Source organism: Bufo bufo, chromosome 5 (assembly GCF_905171765.1).
Source record: "Bufo bufo chromosome 5, aBufBuf1.1, whole genome shotgun sequence".
Classification (NCBI taxonomy): domain Eukaryota; kingdom Metazoa; phylum Chordata; class Amphibia; order Anura; family Bufonidae; genus Bufo; species Bufo bufo.
In genome coordinates this window covers 9,844,294-9,866,051 of record NC_053393.1, presented here as the reverse complement: position 1 = coordinate 9,866,051, position 21,758 = coordinate 9,844,294, and the positions used below count along the sequence as shown (strand labels likewise).

Here is a 21,758-nt window from a genome sequence, read left to right as displayed (position 1 = left end):
GAGGCTAATAAGTTCCCGTTTAAGGTCTAATTTAAAACATAACATTTACTTCTTTATTAAAAATCTATGGGAAGAAAAAAGAAAACAAAATGTCTTAAAAATAAAGTGCAGCTCGGCTCTGCGGCGCTGGGGTAATATGATAATTTTTTATATCATGGTTACTGCTTATATTTGCAGTCCCTTTTCCTATATTTTTCTTTCCCCTGTCTTTAGGGATCGGATATCACTATTTTTTGCTCCTGTTCTTATCTGCTGATATGGTGAGATATCTGCTCTCTGTTTCTCTCTGATATCCTTTTTCCCATCCCTTCCTTCCTAGTTTGCTGCTAGGATTGAATTCCCCTGCCGTTAGTGTCCCAGTGCTCCATGCCTGCATTGCACTAACACATGGATACCGAGTCTCCGCTGCACTTGCCTAAAACCTAAATTGCAGCTCCCCCATTATGTTTCACCACTACTGTGGCGTCTTCAGGGGAATGGAGCTACTATTGCTCCCGGCACTAATTCCCCACTTAACCAGTTGGTGTCAGGCTCTTGCTAAAGGAGAAGAATCTCTCCCGAAACAGGCACTTGAAGCTACTATTACTATTATTAGGTTGATAGTAGCTCCATTCCCCTGAAGACGCCACAGTAGTGGTGAAACATGTTGGGGGAGCTGCCATTTAGGTTTTAGGCAAGTGCAGCGGAGACTCAGTATCCATGTGTTAGTGCACTGAGGTTTAGATATCTAGAGACCTGTCTACAGATATGACACCAGACAATAACATACTATAGGCAAGAATAACACTAGTCACTCCCTTTATTATGGTGGTTCCATGAATATCATTTGATCTAAATCCACATTATGTTTGTTTAGAAGACTTCCGAGATTATTGGTTTACTTGTTCTAATTGCAAGGAATTTGTAAATCCTGTCCCCCCCTTTTCCCCTTACCTTTACACCTCTTCCCCTTCTACCATCCCTTAGCCGCCCCCCCCATTCCCTGCAGTGGTTTACAATGCTATATATTACCAGATATACAATTTCTCATTACTTGTACCACTTTGTTACTACATTGTTTATATGAATGTTTGTCTGAAAACCTTAAAGGATAACTGTCGCTTCAATTTTTGCTCAAAATTCAATTTTCCTATATGTTGTTGCTGCTGTGGCTCCTCACAAGACTTCTTTCTGACTATCTTCTCAAGATGGCCGCCGATGTCCTTACCCTGAGGCTAAGACCTCCCTCCCTAACTGCCCAGAATTCATTTGGCTCTTCTCGAGAACGCGCAGCCTCACCCCAACCAATCGGCTTTCTCCAGACTTAAACACGCTCTCTCTCTCCTGGTCAGTTGATTCTAATCGCTAATTTTTATCGCAAATATCGGCACTATCCTGGCCGGATGGGAGAGCGCACGCAGCGATCGGGACTGCCCACTAATACGTCCTCCGTCTTCTGTATATAGAAGATAGGAGACGGAGGACACCTAGCAACGCTGTTTTAGCTGCACTACTGAAATGCCTGGGGGAGGAAAGAACGTGCTGCAATTACTAGGTAATTCAATACCTGTACAAAAGTATTAACTGGGGAACTAAGGTAAACTTAGTCAGACCAATCCAATTACATAAGAAAAAAAAAGACAGTTACCCATTTGATTAATAAAAATAAAATAATTTTGACTCAAATTTACCAGTGTCATAAAGTACAATATGTGATGAGAAAACAATCTCAGAACGGCCTGGATAAGTCAAAGGGTTTTAAAGTGATCACCACATAAAGTGACACTGGTCAGATTTGCTAAAAATGGAATGGTCCTTAAGGTGAAAAATGGCAGGGTCCTGAAGGGGTTAATTATGAGATATCACTGTCTTAAAAGCAGAGAAATTAAAAATTTTGAAATTAGATAATTTTTTTAAATTTTTGATTTATTTTATAAATAAAAAAGGTAAAAAACGGACTCAAATTTACCTTTAAAGGGTTTCTATCACTTCGTTTCACCTATTTAGCTTTCAGACACTAGCGATCCGCTAGTGTCTGCTTTATCTAACCATCCTAATATAAGAGCTTATTGTCCTGCCGTTTAGCTAAAAAAATAACTTATATAGATATGCAAATGAGCCTCTAGGTGCTATGGGGGCGTGATTAGCACCTAGAGGCTCCGTCTACCTTAACAAACTGCCGCCGCCCAGCGCGTCCCTCCAGCCCGCCCATCTCCAGCTGAAGCGATCCTCTCCGTGCGCGTCTCTGTTCTGCGCAGGCGCAGTGGAGATGTCTGAGCAGGGAAGCGATCAGACATTCACTGCGCATGCGCAGAACAGAGACGCGCACGGAGAGGATCGCTTCAGCTGGAGATGGGCGGGCTGGAGGGACGCGCTGGGCGGCGGCAGTTTGTTAAGGTAGACGGAGCCTCTAGGTGCTAATCACGCCCCCATAGCACCTAGAGGCTCATTTGCATATCTATATAAGTTATTTTTTTAGCTAAACGGCAGGACAATAAGCTCTTATATTAGGATGGTTAGATAAAGCAGACACTAGCGGATCGCTAGTGTCTGAAAGCTAAATAGGTGAAACAAAGTGATAGAAACCCTTTAACATAAAGCACATTGGGGGTCATTTATTAAGCGCTTCTGGTGGATCTATCAAAATTACGTAGAGACGTCATGGAGTGGTTAAATCACCAAAAAATTCTTTAAAACTATGTTGAACAGAAAAACATTAATTAAACAGTAGGCCATTTTCTGATGACCCATTTGGCCTACTGTTTAATTCATGTTTTCTATTTTGGTTGAGAGACATAAACTTGGGAATTTTACTTATTTTAGGCAGATGGCTTTTGTATTGGTTTTCTCCAGTCTGATCCACGTGTCACACAAGGGTGTTCCAGACAAACTGGTGGAAGCAGTGGGATCATTTTATTTAAGAACTTGGGTGGATAATGTCTACAACTCTTGTCAGAAGAAATCCAGACTATTCCACCAACGACACATCTGAATTCTTACAATATTTTAATATGAAAGGAAGAAGTCCAAGTATCGGTGAGAACAAAGAGCAACTGATAGAAGCCCTCTTGCAGCTGGATTAGGCCACTTTCACACTTGCGGCAGCAGGGTCCGGCGGGGGAACAGCCTGCCGGATCTGTGCTAATGCTAGCCCACCGTGCAGCCGGAAGTCCGCTCCGGCACCATTCACTATAATGGGGACGGGCCGGAGGTCCGGCCGCAGCACAGCAAACATGCAGAGAGGCAGCCGGACAAAAACCGCAGCGTCCTGTAGTTTTTGTCCGGCTGCCTCTCTTAGCATGTTTGCCGTGCTGCAGCCGGACCTCCAGTGAATGGTGCCGGAGCGGATTTCCAGCAGCACGGATCACGCAGGCTGTTCCCCCGCCTAAACAGCCTGCCGGTCCCTGCTGCCGCAAGTGTGAAAGTAGCCTTAGAACCATGAAAGAGCTGCTCCCTTGGTGCACCCCCTCCCCCTTGCAGTGAAGCTCCTATAGTGATAAAAGAAAAAAAAATAATTAAGTAATACTCATGCAGTGTCCAACTCCGTGTCAGTAGTGGGGCCCTGTATAAGTCTGGGTATTTGCAGTATGTTATGTGATTATATCCATGTGTATTCCTTATAACAGGCTGTTTACATCCTGCACATTCATTACATCCATTCACCCCTAGGAGGTGCTGGTGTAACGTCCCGATTGGCATTACCACACCTACGCCCCGTTTGTCTGGGTATGCAATCTCAATGTAATTTTATTCATCTATTCCAGCTCCCATATATTGTGCATTTCCTGTTATGCATCTGTTTACGTTCACCAGCAGGTGGCAGCGAATATGGCAGAGCAGTAGATAGAATAGAGTGGAACCTTTAATTCCATAATATCCCCCCTGTGGAGAAATGGGCGAGCCCCATGTCCTGCAGGAAGGGTGGGGACCAGTGAGTTCCAGTTAGGCGAGCGCTAACTGACCCCTGCTAAGGGAGAAAGTGTGCAGTGCTACATCCCTCCTGGACGTGTGCTGCCCACACCAACCAGAACAACTCCAGTTCTGCTGGAGCAGAGAGAACACTTCTAGAGGTCTCATTAGCCAGGAAGAAGTTGCCCTGTGCCTTGCCATAGAGTTGCAGCAGAAAGCAAAAGTTACTATTTAATCCTGACAGATGTAGCAGAGATGAATGTCTTTGCCTGCCATTTTCATGCTAAAACTTGCTGGAAACCAAGACCAAATCTGTAACCTGTTTAAATAAATATTTCTGCAAAGTAAAGCTGCAGTTTAACTATATACAAAGTCTGGACTCAATCTCTTTCATCATCCTCTCCACCACCTATTCATCCCATTTGCTCTGCCTAGTCTGGTGACGCCTGGGGTTCCGGATATCCAGGTAGGAGCACCGTGACAAGTGCGAAAGCCACACCTAGAGGGACATCTTAGGCCCCCTCACACCACTCTGACATTCCTACACCTGGGTACCACCCATCACCAACACCATCTACTTAAGGGGACTCCGTTCCCTGTTGCTGAAATGCAACTGGCGTCATGAAAAATTACATTTACCACATACTAAAAGGACCCTAGTTGCACATACGGGCATTGCACTGGCACCACATAGATCTATATCTTAGGATGTGGCAGTGCAGGGGGCAGTGCAGAAGGAAGAAGGAGTGTGTAGAGGAGAAGGCGAGGAAAGCAGACATGAGTAGAGTGCTGGGTGACGTGCAGCAAGGGCAGCACATGTTTAGCTCCCAGATAAGGGAGGCTGCCTCCGGCATCAGACCTACGGAAGTCAGATGCCATAGCCAGACTGAACCAGGCAGGGGCGTTGCTAGGGTCTCAAAAGATCCAGGGCTCAAGCCCCAATGCATGTGGCCCAATTCTCTAAGTAGACTAACCGACCCCTAAGCCCGCTATAGCTATACAGCAGCACGTATCTCTCACATCCAGGGCCTCCAGGTGACGTCTCCTCCGATGAAGATCTTTTCTGTCACCATCTTCTCCATTCCGTCCGGACAACTTCTCTCAGCCGCGCCTCGTCTCTACAGAGTATAACACACAGACATCTTAACTTCCTCATTTTTCTGTACCCCCATATACTATCCTGAAGAAAAAATGAGTGCCCCCCACCAATAGTAATTCCCTTCTAGAATGCCCTCATTAGTAATACTGCCCTCTACAGTGCCACCAACAGTGATAATGCTCCCCGAGAGTGCCCCCATTAGTAGAAGAGCCCTCCAGTATTAATAATGCCCTTACAGAGCCTGTGGCGAAACCGACCTCGCCACTGGGTTTTGGAGAGGACTGGCTGCTGGCCTCTTGCCCCAGGATTATGGGCCATATACTAACTTTTAAACCCCTGAACCGATTCAAGTGAATTTTGGATAGGTTTGTCCCCAAGTTATACTGTTTAAATTGATGTAAGTTATATGTATGGCCAATGTAAACTCACAAAGTTGTAACAAGTTATAATAAGTGTAACTTGTCAGCTTGGGAGGAAAATGCTGGGTGTGTTTTTATTGTGCCATTGTCCCATTGTGTGTGTAAATGGTGATGTCTGTTTTGTTGTCCTCACATGTGTATTGGCGATCTCCCTTTGTCCTCAGAGATAATTGGATTGCTCTTCAGGTTGTCTGGACAGAGAGGAGGAAACCATGATGCATTGTGGGGATATGTTGTCCTATGTCACAGTCTTCATTCTGGTCCTCTGGGGGCGTGAATGATTGGTTGCTGTAGTTACATTGTATGTGTTGTTAATTACTGATTGGTTGTATTTCAAACCCCTGTGGGCAGTACTATGTTTGTGGTTTATGAATAAAAGAGGCTGTACGTGAAGTACAGTCAGACCACTGCTTGACCCTCAACACGGAACCTTGTCTCGTTATTGGGGGGATTCACTGTATGCTGCTAGAGGACCGATTGCCAGAAGTGTAAGCTGATTCCTGTTCGTCTGCTAGCAGCTATTCGTGAGGTTCCAGTTTGGAGTGCTACTTTGTATCCAGTCCGGGATTTGGTGTATTCTGCAGTAGCTGTGCCTGTCTCTCAGAAAGGGGCTTATCGCCTAAACGGATGTTAACCCCTTGTCTGCTGAAACGGTCCATTACATTGGTGGCAAGCAGCGGGATCGTTCCCACAGCCCAGAAGGACAGCTACAAAGAAACATCATTCCCTGGAATTACAATTTGAGGGCAACGCATGTCCCAGTACAGCGACCCTGACAGCACCAGAATGGAAACAGCAGTGGAGTACGATGAGGGGGTCATGGATGACCGAGATGCAGTCCGCAAAGGCATCTGGTACCAGGTACTGGGTATTGTGGAGTATATGCAGGACGAGAGACTCCCCACGGAAGACCAGCGGTTGCAGAAGCGAGTAGCCCTGCGGATGCCCTTCCTGGGAGAGCAGCCCCGGGAGGAATGGGTAAAGGAATTGGAACTCCTAGCATGGCGGGAGCTGTGGCTGGAAGATGCCTACCAGGCGCTCTGGTGGTATGGGGCACAGTACCTACCCAGGACAGCTGAGCATGACAAGCCGGAGGGAGAGGAGTTTGATGGTCCTGGCTTGTTGTTATGGGAGACCTTTTCAGAGCTGGAGTTTGGGAGCCCTACACAAGCCCGGTTCCATGATCTCTTGGAATGGAGGGAGAGCAGGTATGACTGGGACGACACTCATGAGATTGAGCAGGACCTGGTCCACCTGGTGACCCGGGAGATGGAGCTGGAACAGGGCTACCAGCAGCTGTTCCACGCCAGTGAGAAGGCTCAGCAGAACAGTAAGGTGACAAACCCAGTCTCCATTCCCCAGCGGCAGTGTGAAGTGCAGGGAGAGGAGAGCAGCGTCCTCCCTCCTCAGCGGCAGGCTGAGTTACAGGGGGCAGAGGTAGTTGTTCCTGCCCCCCAGCAGCAGAGTGATATGCCGGGAAGGCAGTGTGAAATGCAGGGAGAGGAGAGCAGCATCCTCCCTCCTCAGCGGCAGGCTGAGTTACAGGGGGCAGAGGTAGTTGTTCCTGCCCCCCAGCAGCAGCATGATTTTTTGGGAATTGGGAGCCCAGTCTCTATTCCCCAGCGGCAGGCGGAGTTACAGGGGGCAGAGACAGTCGGTCTTGTCCCCCAGCAGCAGAGTGTCCAGCAGGGAATAGAGAGCCCAGTCTCCTTTCCCCAGCAACAGGACACTGTATTGGGAGCGGAGACGGTCGGTCGCCCTCCCCAGCGGCTGGAAGTATGTATGGGAGAGGAGCTTGTTACCCCCTCTTCCCAGCGGCAGCTTAATGCACCAGGGGGAGACAGTAAGCCCCACAACAGTGCAGATGGGACCGTGGTCTCTGCACTTACAGCACAGGGGGTAGAGACAGTCGGTCTCCCCCTCCAACAACCAGGCTCCAACCAGGCTTCTTCCGTGGTAGCGCTGGCACCAGGGCAGAGTACCGCTGATACCTGCCCACAAAGCAACCTCCACTCCAAGCCAGGGAGCAACACAGAGACCGAGAGTACCAGCTTCCAACATAACCTTGGTGGACTCACTGGACAGAGACAGGCTACTAAAGTCAACAGGTCCAGTATTTGGTTGTGGGTGGGCTGCCAGACTAACTCAGGTACCGACCGGCATGAGGTCAGGTATCTGGTTAGTCTTCCCTGGGGGGGGGGGAGATGTGTGGCGAAATCGACCTCGCCACTGGGTTTTGGAGAGGACTGGCTGCTGGTCTCTTGCCCCAGGATTATGGGCCATATACTAACTTTTAAACCCCTGAACCGATTCAAGTGAATTTTGGATAGGTTTGTCCCCAGGTTATACTGTTTAAATTGATGTAAGTTATATGTATGGCCAATGTAAACTCACAAAGTTGTAACAAGTTATAATAAGTGTAACTTGTCAGCTTGGGAAGAAAATGCTGGGTGTGTTTCTATTGTGCCATTGTCCCATTGTGTGTGTAAATAGTGATGTCTGTTCTGTTGTCCTCACATGTGTATTGGCGATCTCCCTTTGTCCTCAGAGATAATTGGATTGCTCTTCAGGTTGTCTGGACAGAGAGGAGGAACCCATGATGCATTGTGGGGATATGTTGTCCTATGTCACAGTCTTCATTCTGGTCCTCTGGGGGCGTGAACGATTGGTTGCTGTAGTTACATTGTATGTGTTGTTAATTACTGATTGGTTGTATTTCAAACCCCTGTGGGCAGTACTATGTTTGTGGTTTATGAATAAAAGAGGCTGTACGTGTAGTACAGTCAGACCACTGCTTGACCCTCAACACGGAGCCTTGTCTCGTTATTGGGGGGATTCACTGTATGCTGCTAGAGGACAGATTGCCAGAAGTGTAAGCTGATTCCTGTTCGTCTGCTAGCAGCTATTCGTGAGGTTCCAGTTTGGAGTGCTATTTTGTATCCAGTTCGGGAGGTTGGTGTCCTGCAGTAGCTGTGCCTGTCTCTCAGAAAGGGGGCATATCGCCTAAACGGATTTTAACCCCTTGTCTGCTGAAACGGTCCGTTACAGAGCCGCTAGTTGAAATAAGCCCCCTATTGTTCCCCAAGTGGTAATAAAGCTATCCACAGACCCCTCAGTAGTAATAAGGCCCCCCATAATGCGGATCTATAAACCCTCCTATAGAGCCCTCAGTAATAAGAACGCCTAATGTCTCCTGGATTTACAATGCCCCCACAGGGCCCCCAGTATTTATAATGCCCCCTACTGTTATAATGCTCGCCATGAAGCCCTCCCAGTATTTATAATGCCCCCTGTAGTTATATTCCTCCGTTTAGTGTCCTCAAAAACTATAATTCCTCAGCCCCTCCACCATACAGTCCCATGTAAATAACATTATTTACCTTTTCCGCCATAGAGTGCCATGTAAATACCATCACACCCTCTCTCCAGCCCCCTTCAATACAGTCCCATGTAAATAACATCACACCATCTCTCCTGCCCCCCTCAATATACAGTCCCACTTAAATAACATTACCCCCTCCCCAGCCACCTTCAATATACAGTCTCATGTAAAGAACATAACCCCCTCAATATTCAGTCACATGTAAATAACATCACTTCCTCCCCCAGTCACTTTCAACATTTAGTCCCATGTAAACAAAATCACCCACTCCCCAACAACCCCTTCATGCAGTCCCATGTAAATCACATTACCCCTCAACATTCAGTCCCATCTAAATAATATCACTCCCTCCCACAGCCGCCTTCAACATATAGTCCCATATAAATAACATCAACCTGCCCCAGCCACCTCCAACATGCATTCCCATGTAAATGACCCTCCCTCAACTTTCAATCCCATGTAAATACCATCACTCCTCCCCACTGTCCCATGTAAATAGCTTCTCTCCCTTCAGCCCTAACATACAGTCCCAGTTAAATAACTACAACTCCCAACATTGCTCTGCCTCTCACACTGAGTAATCTACCCCTTCACTTACCTCTCCTCATGTAGCAGACCTCACCACAGCATCTTCCCAGGACTTCACTGCTGACTCATCCTCTCCTGCACTGGTCACATGACAGTGACATCATCGCAGGTCCTTTTCAGCTACTGCATTTAGCACTGATCACATGACCTGTGATGTCATCACAGGTCCTTTAGCTCTTGCAGGGCATTAGATTCAATTGTATTGCCCTCCAGAGGATAGCAATACAGTTGGATCTGCCTGGCAGGAAGTACATTCGGGTGCTGGGACAATACATCAGGGGCCCAGGCCCCGAATGTTTTAACCTAGCAACACCCCTGGAACCAGGACAGATAAAAGGAAGTAGGAGACCAAGGCCAGGGCTTGCCTGCTGGACCTGCAATTGATCTGACATTGAACTACCCCTCTGAGTCGTGTGCAGACCAAGGGTAGGCCTGAATACCAGAATATACGTGATCCCAGTATGCTATGAGAGAGTATAAAGTGAGCCTTGTGGAGAGGAGAGAGTTTTCCTCGGCCTATGGACCAACTAGCAACCTATGTGAGACAGGAGTTAGCCTACGGTGCCTGTTCACACTCTACAGCAAAGTACAAGCTATATGTGGAGCCGCATTCCTCTATGGACAGTGTGGACACTTGTGAGTAACCCAAGAAGGCAAGACACGTGTGTAATGGCCATGTGAAGCAGTTTATTGATGTCTATACTCCACACCTGGCAGATAGTCAATAGCCTAAGTGTGATCAAAGACAATCCCTCCCCAAGAGCCTGTTACCAGGATTACAGCCGACGCTAATTGGATGTCCATTATATGCATTATAACGACCTCTGTCATGTAAATGAACTGCACAATCCACCTCAAGGCAATTGATTTAGTAGTAAGTTATTTCAACGTAATGCCTCTTCTTCATTCTACACTTCATCTGCACCTAACAGTGCTGGCGTCACGAACACCAGGGACCCTGCCCCCATGGCACCTAAAAACCCTACCACCAAGGGCAACTCAACCACCATCTGGCAGGGGATCCCTGAACAACAGAGTGTGCCCCGAAGGAACTGGTGCAGTCCTTCCAAGGAAACGGCACCCGGTTATGAGTAAGAACTGCTAAGTTTGAAGAATGTTAACCGGGCGGTGGAGGGAGTTGATGTCTGTATACCTGTATTTTAACCAAAGACAAATAAAGATAACGGCAACATAGACAACCCTGGATGCTGGAAACTCTTTTCTGCGTTTGCACCAAGGAGTTGTCCGGTCTGTTCCGGGCAGCTGGAATGTAATCTGTTTATTGACATTGCTGTCTGAGGATTAGAGTGTTATCTACACTGTGCAGTCACATCAGCAGCTTGATCGCACGGTGTGAAAAAAAACAAAAAAAATGACTGAAACTGTAAAAAAAAATTAAAAAAAAGTATACATTATCAACATCTACTAACATATACATTAGCTTTGTACCCTAATGCCTGAGTATACTTGTATTTTTTTGCCTCTATTACTATGTCATTCATGGGTGAGGTGCCATGTCAGGGTCCACATACTAAAGCTGATGCCACCACACTGCTACAATACCACAGAGTCAAGCAAAGTAGCTAGTGCAGCGAGCCCCGAGGACCCAGTGCAGAGAAGGAGAGTGGTAGTGGCCCTGATGAAGTACTGTGTCACGGTTTACTCCCACAGGCTGTTACTCCCCGGGGACTGGGGAGGTTTTAAAGGAAGAGACCAGAAGTGAACTTAAAAGTTTCTACTCTAGGGGTGCATCAGGGGAGCTTCAAATGGGACATGGCGTCAAAAAAAACAGTCCAGCAAAATCTGCCTTCCAAAAACCATATGGCATTCCTTTCCTTCTGCGCCCTGCCGTGTGCCCTTACAGCAGTTTACGACCACATATGGGGTGTTTCTGTAAACTACAGAATCAGGGCCATAAATAGAGTTTGGTTTGGCTGTTAACCCTTGCTTTTTCACTGGAAAAAAAATATTAAAATGGAAAATCTGCCCAAAAAGTTAAATTTTGAAATTGTATCTATTTTCCATTAAATCTTGTGCAACACCTAAAGGGTTAACAACGTTTGTAAAATCAGTTTTGAATACCTTGAGGGGTGTAGTTTCTAAAATGTGGTCAGTTTTGGGTGGTTTCTATCATGTAAGCTTCACAAAGTGACTTCAGACCTGAACTGGTCCTTAAAAAGTGGATTTTTTTAAATTTCTGAGAAATGTCAAGATTTACTTTTAAACTTCTAAGCCTTGTAACGTCCCCCAAAAATAAAATGTCATTCCCAAAATGATCCTAACATGAAGACATATCGGAAATGTAAAGTAATAACTATTTTTATAGGTATTATGTATTATAGAAGTAGAGAAATTGAAACTTGAAAATTTTTCAAAATTTTGGGCAAATTTGGTATTTTTTTTATTTATAAAAATGAATTTTTTTTACTCCATTTTACCAGTGTCATGAAGTACAATATGTGACGAAAAAACGATATCAGAATGTCCTGGATAAGTCAAAGCGTTTTAAAGTTATCACCACATAAAGTGACACTGGTCAGATTTGCAAAAAATGGCCTGGTCCTGAAGGTGAAAATGAGAGCGGTCCTTAAGGGGTTAACAACCCCTAGAAGTCTATGGGGAAAACGACTCTACATATGACACGGAATCGCACAATTGACGCGCTACAGATTTTACAATTGGCACAATACTTAAATTTCTTACCCTAGGGAAAAAAAGCTAAGTGTACATGAGATTCACTTTGCCGTTACTGTATTAATAAAATCTGAGCAGAAAAACTGTGTAGTCTGCACCGTGTGCGGCCACCAGTACAAAGCACGATTTACTTGTGTCTTTTTCCAAACTGAGTAACTTCAATGAACAAACATATTGTGTTAATCTCACCGTATCCCTTGCTGAAGGCGTGCATGGCTGGGATAGTTGGTCGTCCACTGAATTGATCTCGGTGATCTACAAGGGCTTCTTTCACCGTCTCATAACCATACAGAACGATCACAGGTTCTGACATTTTCCAGATGGTGAAAACTGTGCCGTATTCCTGGCTGAGCTGATGGAGAAAACACATAGTGAGGGAAATGCCACTGAGAATGAGCTACTTCACCCATCCATCAACAAGATAAAATAGGAAAGAGGTCGACCTCCTCATCAGTACCTATACTAGCTGGCATGGCTGAGGGAGTACTCACCCTCCTCGCTGCAGGTCGCTCATGACTTCTTCTCGCCTGCTTCTTGGTACTAACTCCTTTAGGAGCTGGCTTATAAAGGGCTAATCTGTCCCCGGCCAATGGCAGCAGTTCCGTAGGCAAATAGTGCCCCTTCCCCTTTGGGAAGGTACCTGAGCTATATGTTCCTTTGTCCTGAAAAGATGCACACTTGTTTAATATTGTCCTACCATTCCTGTTTACAGGATTGGACCTGTGACACCTGTCCTATCCTATGTATTTCCCGATTATTGCACAAAGTCTGCCTGTCCTGACCTGAGCTTGCCCACTGACCACTCTTGCCTTTCTCCTTGATGCCATCAGTGTTTCTTGACCCGCCTTGTCTGGCATCTGAACAAGATGAGTCCTATAGGTAGCAGCTTGGTGGCGCCTGCAGCAAAGCCCAGATCCATATATGGGGGTTAAAAGGGGGGGGGGGAATAAAACACAAACAGGGGTCCACATTGATAATGCTTTCAGAAGTATAACCAGGACAAACCAAGTCAGTGGCACACTTCTACATCTACTGCACTACAATTAAATCTGGACATGGACCCTGCTGAAGCCCCTAAAGTTGGGGTCACAAGATCTGTCCAAAGTCACCATGCTACAATAGGAGAACACCATTTCTGCACATCTGGACTCCATGAACCCTAGCCATATTCTGCCTCACATTCCAGAGGTAACAGATTGCATATGCCACTTCTGCCATGGTATGAGGGAAACTAAGACTTGCCGTGGCTGTCTGAAACAGTACACCATACACTTTGAACTCCCTGCCCACCTGTTCGACAGATTATGCCAAAGTGGCCTTTACTGTGTCCATTTTATCTGGTGAAGCATTGGCTTGAGCCACACCACTTTTGCAACATGGATATTACCCGAGTACTAGCCTGAATGAGTTCCCAGCTACCTTGTGTAGGGTCTTCAAACAGCCTTGCTACAACCCACATTGAAATCTTGACTGTGGGACAGTATGCAATTCAGTTCCACACCCTGTGCTCTGAGTTGTCCTGGAATAGTCAAGCTTTGGTACCAGCTTCCTGGGAGGATGGCACGGTGGGGAGTGGGGGGGGGGGGGAACTCACCAAACACCAAAAGGTAAACTGGAATAGAAATTAGGCCTGGACACAGGTAGCATGACACCTCCTAATGCCACCCTCATCCTAACCCTGACTCATATGCATATGAGCGGACCTTGATGGTACGACGGCTCATACACCGAAACCTCGGACCCCGAGTCGCCCTGATACCTGAAAAAATGGCAGGAACTAGAGGCGAACTGTTCCTCCAAGATACGGATGAACATGAGTCTCCCACCAGCCTAGATGCAAGGAAAGGGGAAGACCGTGAAAAGCAACTGGATTGGCAGGTAAGAACCCAGAACAACTAGCACTTACCTGCCGCAGCAACAGGAAGACAAACCAACACACCAGTAACTGCTTGGACCCCCATGCTGACAGGGTGCATGGCTGCCCCAGGCAGATTTGCTCACTGACTTGTTGTCCCCCCTCTGGGGAACCCTGGAGCCCTCTCACCAAAGGCACAGACAGACAGGGAAGTGTCTAGCATCCATGCAGGACCATACACACCAAAACAGACCAGACATGGAACAACAACTAGACATACAACACAAACCCTGAACATAAACCACACCATACATAGAAATGGTTAAGGTAGGAAGACATGGTAACAACGGGATGACATTAATGTCTCACTAGGTGGCCCTCAATAACTGGGCAGATGGAATACCAAACACAGGAGCATATCTCCAGCACCAACAGAGGCTGGAGGACAACTAAACTCCATGCTACCAGCCACAGGCAAAATAAGCACCTACAGACCCCACCCAGTCAGGTAGTTAACCCCACAAGCACCAGACAGGGAAGGGAAACAAACCTTAAATGCTGCATAAACTACACTTTGCCCCAGGCAAACAGCATGCACGGCAAACAACACAGAGACCGAGACACAGCCGTGACAGAGGGTTTGACAGGTTGAATCAAAGACAAGCTTGCAGGCAGAGAGCTGTCATCCAGAGAGCATAAGTTAATCAATATGGCTACTCACATAGATTTGTGTTTCTGACAACAGCTCAGAGAGTTCTACTAGAACAAGCCAAGGTGTCTGAGGAGGACCATCAGTGCAGATGCAACAAGTTGTGCCTTTAATGTAATGGTAGCTCATTATGCAAAGAATCACCCTCTCAAGCCAGGAAACTCTAGCTCCTAGAGTTGGTAGGAGAGTTAACCATAGGCAAAGAGGACTTTTCTCAGAAACTGGCAATACCAGTGATTCCATCTTGCCTTAAAGGGGTTGTGTCACTTCAGCAAGTGGCCCGTTTGCCTTCTGCCTCTGACTTAGTTTACGGACCTTGCTCATTTGCTGTCTGCCTCAGACTTCGTTTACAGATCTTGCTTGATCTGTCTGCCCTGACTATGTACTTCCACTCGGTGCTTGCAGCGGTATCTCTGACCCCCTGGTCAGCTGCCACTGACTCGGGGACTGCTCTGGAGTGGCAACTGGCAACTACCCCAACGGCTCAAGCCTATCCTCACCATCAGAGGATCTAGTGAAGACCAGGAAGTTGCTTAGTCATGTCCCTCCAGAGTATTACCAGTCAGTGGCGCAGTGGGTCCACACCCACTTACATAACAAGTAAGAGCTGGAGTAGTGCTAACCCTGGAGAGCTCTATTGGCAATACTAAGGCATGTGGTTTCTCCTAAAAGATATTCTCTTCTGCTGAGGGGAACTATTCTATTGGACCTCTCAAGCTTATTGCAATCAGGTGTTCGAGAAGGCAACAGCACTCTCTGTAGCACCGCAGCCTTTTCTTTGCTTTCCATAGGCCAAGTGAAGACACATTGATCAGTCACGTGGCCTAGGCACAGCTCAGTCCTATTGAAGTGAATGGGGCTGAGCTGTGATACTAAGTAAGGCCGCTTTACAATGTACTATGCTGTGGTTGGTAAGCAGGGAGATGGCGTAGGCGCTCATAGGAGGGCTGGTGCCATATCAAACAGCTGATCGGCGGTGGTCCCAGGTGTCGGACCCCCACCGATCGGGTACTGATGACCTATCCAGAGGATAGATCATCAGTTATAAAGTCTTGGAAAAACCTTTTAATTACTCAACATTATAGCTGGCCTACACTATCCCAAGACATATGATTATGTTGTCGCATTTCACACGTGCAGAAAACAAGTCATCTTATTATGGTAAAGATCTCCCCTTTCTTGTGCCAGATTCTCCTTGGCAACACATCGCTATGGACTTTATAAGTGATCTGCCCCTATCTTTTAGTCATACTGTGCTCTGGGTGGTTGTGGACCTTTTCTCCAAAATGGTTAATTTTGATCCTCTGACTGGCCTTCCTACTGCTGTTCATCTCAATAACCTAGTTCCATTTGAATGGTTTGTCCCAACACCTTGTCTCTGATTGCGGAGTTCAATTCATGCCAAGTTTCTGGAGATCTCTCTGTAGACTCCCATAGTCAAGAAGGATTGTTCACCTGCTTATCATCCTCAGCCCAATGGGTAGGTAGAGTGTTTACCACGTATTAGGTACTGATCTGCAAAAGTCACCTTGTTGTTGGTAGATGGGCCCAATACGTTTGATCAAAAATTTCCATAAATAGCTTCCATTTTTCTTGCATAGTAGATATAGTAACAATGCAATTTAGATAAATCCCTAGTTCCAATGTTTCCATTTACAGTATAAGTGTGTTGCCATATACTGTTTGCTGTTCTCTGTATACTGTCTTGTCCAGCCTCCAGTGTCATCTCCTCCAGTGTCCAAAACATCACTTTTGTTAAAATGAACGAGGATCCATGACTTCCTAATGGTGCCCCATCATGCCACGGTCAGTATGCCTACCATCATGTTCTATACCAAATGGCTGCTGCCACCATCATGTCATCACTGCCATTGTGTGCCTGCCTACCATCATGGTCTGTATTATCTGGCTGGTGCTCAGGGGTGTAGCTATTGTGGATGCATGGGGAGCTGCTGCTGTGGGGCCTAAACTTGGAAGCGGCCTTCACGGGAGGAGGACTGAAAGATTCTATCGTCAGGGCCCTCTCAAAAGTATTATACAATGACATTATATACAGTGACATAACATACAGTATATACATGTAGGAAATGGACAGCTGCCGGGCCTGGTCAGAGATAACGATCTTGACTAGCCAGAGGAGTGAGGGTTGCAAGAGAGCAGAGGATTGCTGGGGTTTGGAGGCCTGCTCAAAAAAGTTGCTGTGGTACCCAGTCAGTTCTAGTTACACTCCCTGCTGCTAATCCCCTTATTGCCATTTCCATTATCCCTACTGCCACTACCATTACTTCTTCAAAGCTGTCACTACTATGACTACCCCTACACAGCCCACACATTTACTGCCTTGTATGTTCCGTGCCATTCTGCTACTGCTGCCGCTACAATGACAACCACATGCAACTAAGAAAATGAATGGGCGGCACTGCGCATCAGTCGCGGTTCAGGTGCACGGTCAAAAGGTAGATACCTCGATACTTGCAATAGAAAGACCAGCACTCCGAAATTCCAATGATGAAGAAAAAGCTTTCTTTATTCGTCACCCATATGTGACGCGCGTTTCGACACCAATCTGTGTCTTTATCAAAGTACAGGTGATAACAGCTCAAATCAATGTACAAATGGCACCATTTAAATACAATTCAAATAACCCGCCTCCTAGCCGCGTAAGTGATCACATGGTCGGGGGCGGGCTGAACCGCCCCCAGCCATGTGACCAGTCACGGGGCCAGAGCGTCATACTGCTACGCAACCAGTCCAAACAAAACTAGATTTAACCATGAGTGGAGTACGGTAAGACATGTATCCGATCCATGTACTATTATCTATCAGAACAATCCCTGATCCTTTATGCATCAGAGTTCAACAATTTATAAGTACCGATACATTAGAATTAAACCGTCTCCTCATCATCTAGAAGATCATATGATCACGGAAAAAGCAATCCCGGTCACATGATTCCTTGCCTTAACTGTGTTCACTGTTCTAATGTGATTAAAGGCTCCAACATAGCACACCCACAGCAGTATGACGCTCTGGAATTTCGGAGTGCTGGTCTTTCTATTGCAACTATCGAGGTATCTACCTTTTGACCGTGCACCTGAACCGCGACTGATGCGCAGTGCCGCCCATTCATTTTCTTATTGATTTTCCTGATTTTTTGGAGCGTGCACGTGCAGTCGAGCTCAAACGTGCAGATGAGTACCTACAGTTACGATGACGAGGAAGCCCGTGCAATAGTGGCACGCATTGATTCATCGGCAGAGTTCCTGAGAATACCTCCAGGTGAACTGAGAAGCCATGATTTGGAGAGAACTTCCAAGCATTTGGTATCGCTACAATTGCATGCAACTACTTTAGCGGAGTATCACCGCTCTAAACGCATTCCACGTGGATTAAGAGTGAACCTCAGACCCACTTTCTTCCGAGAGAGCGTTGAATATTGTGCCCGCTTCGCCAATATTTTAAACAAGTGTTCACTGGACATTATAGTTCTGACAATTGAACATCTGACTAGAGCAATTGCCGAGTGCCAAGAAGGCATCAGCACTATTGAGTCCCAATTAAGAGACTGTCTAAAAAAGGAAGATCTTGATATCCTGAAAGAAAAAAAATCGATAAGCAATGTGTCGAATTACAAAGCTCCATACAGATTACAAAGCGAACAAAATATATTCGGGATATGGAAGACTACCAAAGAAACCAAGTGTACAGATGGCAGGACAAAGCCGGCACTGCTACATCTCAACCACCGCGTCGATCCGGTCGCAGAGCGGGCACAGCATCATCCGACTCTGGAAGCGACTCCACAACAGCGCAATTTTTTAGGAGCACGCAGACGCCCAAGAAGGCCAACACCAGGCGCTCAGGCCGACACCATCATCGGGGACGCCGAAGCTCCACGTCTAACCCGGTCACAGGTACTCAGCACACCCTAGTGTTAAACTTATCTTCTAAGAATCTCTCTCCACTCCAAATTGGACTCCTTGAAAAGGGACTATCTTTCAGTCCGACCACTAGTCTGGACACATTTGGACTGGACATGGATTTAAATCGTTTTTTCCGGAGTATACGGCTTAAAAGCCATTTTTCAAATGTACCCATGCATGATCCGGTCCCTATTGAAAATGTACAATCACTATTAAATTTGCAGCAGTTTGGTTTAAGGCTTAAGAGCCACTATATGCCCCCAAAGATATATCACCCCAGTGAAACTTACATACAACTTGTACAACGTGATATTGCCGCACTACTTGCGAATTTTAAGAAAGGTGATTATTATATCCACCATAATTTGTCCGTAGAGGAAAGACAGGTAGTCAATCATCTGATTGATGATGACTCACTGGTCTTTAAGCCTGCGGACAAAGGCGGAGCCCTTGTTATACTAGACAAAGATTACTATGTTAGGGAGATTCTGGGACAATTGTCTGATCGAAATGTCTATGAAATATTGCAGGGGGATCCGGTCTGGACAATAAAGCGGGAGTTACAGACTTTGGTTGATAAAAATCTAGTACAACATGTTATTGATAAAAAATTAGCGGAATTTTTAATCAACCAACACCCTGTGACACCCGTATTTTATACACTTCCGAAAGTGCATAAATCCCTGGACCAGCCTCCGGGTCGCCCCATTGTTGCAGCCACGGATTCAGTCCTATCTCCCCCTGCAATATTTCTCGACAAGGTGTTGACTCCTCTTACCAAAAAGGCCCCCTCCTACCTTAGGGACACACAACACTTTCTGGAGACAGTGCGAGAAATTGAGCTGTCGCATGATTGCATCCTGGTCACTCTAGACGTCTGCAGTTTATATACGAGCATAACCCATGAAAAAGGTCTGGAATCTGTCCAGGTGTTATTAGATGACAGCTTGTACACGGCACAAGAAAAAAAGTTTTTTCTTTCTTTACTGTCCATTGTCTTACGTCGCAACTACTTTCTATTTCAGGACACTTTTTTCCAGCAGCGGTGTGGGACCGCGATGGGGTCCAATGCTGCACCGCCATATGCAAACTGCTATATGGCACACTTTGAGAGAGATTATATTTACCCAAGTGAGCTATATCGGAATCATTGCATATTTTGGAAACGTTTCATAGATGATGTTTTTTTTGCATATGGCGGTGCAGCATTGAGACCCTGATGACCTTTGTGGATTACATCAACAATGTAAGACCAGAGCTGAAATTTACCCTGCACCAAGACTCACAACGTGTCTCCTTCCTCGACACATGGGTGATTAGGGGAACTGACAACAGGATTACCACTGACTTATATGTCAAGAAAACTGACAGAAATAGTCTCTTGTCATTCCACAGTAATCACCCATCAACTGTAAAAAAATCCTTGCCATACTCACAATATAGAAGAGTGGCGAATATTGTTATGGATAAGGACACACGTGATCTTAGGTTACGGGAAATGACTCAGAAATTTATAGACAGAGGCTATCCGCCCTGTCTATTACAGGAACAGCGAGAGAAGATAGGAAATCCTACAGAGTCATTAGAAAAGAAAGACAAAGGACAGAGAATACCACTAGTTGTAAAATACCATCCTTGGATGGACCGAGTTAAGGCTGTCATCTACAAACACTGGAATATTTTACAAAAATCATACCCCACAATTCAGGAATTTAGGGACCGCCCCATGATGTGCTATAAGCGTAATAAAAATATCAGAGACATGATTGTCCGGGCGGACGTAGGAAGTGACAGGATGCTTCAGCGACAGCTCACTTTCTCCACAGTTAGGAAGGGAACATTTCCTTGCCTTAACTGTGTTCACTGTTCTAATGTGATTAAAGGCTCCAACATCTCACACCCACAGACAGGACAACAAATCCCCATTCGGGGTCATTTCACATGCGACAGCAGTTTCGTGATTTATTTACTTAAATGTCCCTGTGGGTTGTGCTATGTTGGAGAGACGACAATGCGTATGAAGGACCGGGTAGCGAAGCATAAGTCTAGAATCAGGAAAGAAAACACCCTGTTACCTATTCCCCAGCATTTTAAAGAAAAAAAATCACCGCATCTCACAATTGCGTTTTCAAATTTTAGAAGAAGTGACCTTACCTCGACGTGGAGGAAATCGGATCCAGATGCTCCACCAGCGTGAAGCATATTGGATCCATCGACTTGAGACGCTTGCCCCCAAACGCCTTAATAAGGAATACTCACTGAGTAGTTTCCTCTGATTCAATGTGTGGAACGGATAACTGTAAATTGTCACTTTGTATTTATGCATGCTGCTGTTCTGTAACCAAATGTTGATATCTCAGCTCCCTGAAATATGTTTGAACATAGTATGGATCTCTCAATACTGCACCGCAATCTATCTTTTGTGAGATCCAATATTTTTTGGATCGGTGACGTAACAATATTATGTCATATGACAAATCATGTGACCGGGATTGCTTTTTCCGTGATCATATGATCTTCTAGATGATGAGGAGACGGTTTAATTCTAATGTATCGGTACTTATAAATTGTTGAAATCTGATGCATAAAGGATCAGGGATTGTTCTGATAGATAAAAGTACATGGATCGGATACATGTCTTACCGTACTCCACTCATGGTTAAATCTAGTTTTGTTTGGACTGGTTGCGTAGCAGTATGACGCTCTGGCCCAGTGAGTGGTCACATGGCTGGGGGCGGTTCAGCCCGCCCCCGACCATGTGATCACTTACGTGGCTAGGAGGCGGGTTATTTGAATTGTATTTAAATGGTGCCATTTGTACATTGATTTGAGCTGTTATCACCTGTACTTTGATAAAGACACAGATTAGTGTCGAAACGCGCGTCACATATGGGTGACGAATAAAGAAAGCTTTTTCTTCATCATTGGAATTTCGGAGTGCTGGTCTTTCTATTGCAACCACATGCCACTATCACCCTACCCTTTCCACCACCACATTGTACTGCTGATGCTCCAAATAAAAAAGGGAGAATTCTTCCAGGCTTGTTCAGAACAAGCCACTCTTTATTCTGACAATTAGATGTAGAATCGATTCAGGTACGAATCAAACTTAAAAAAATAAAAAAAATAGCTGAATCAGACATGAAACAAATTTAAAGAAGTTCTCCAATCTCTACACCAATAAACAGCTTGTCAATTGGT

General features: G+C 45.8%; 1 protein-coding gene across 3 annotated transcripts in view; it reads right to left on the bottom strand.

Annotated features, from left to right (window-relative positions):
- Window positions 1-21,758, bottom strand: part of LOC121002841 (cytochrome P450 2C29-like) — a 151,309-nt gene that overhangs the window by 73,652 nt on the left and 55,899 nt on the right. For all 3 annotated transcript variants that reach the window (XM_040434448.1, XM_040434450.1, XM_040434449.1), the window contains exon 3: window positions 12,260-12,422. In XM_040434448.1, the coding sequence (XP_040290382.1) occupies window positions 12,260-12,422 (163 nt within the window). The remainder of the gene's footprint in view (window positions 1-12,259; window positions 12,423-21,758) is intronic.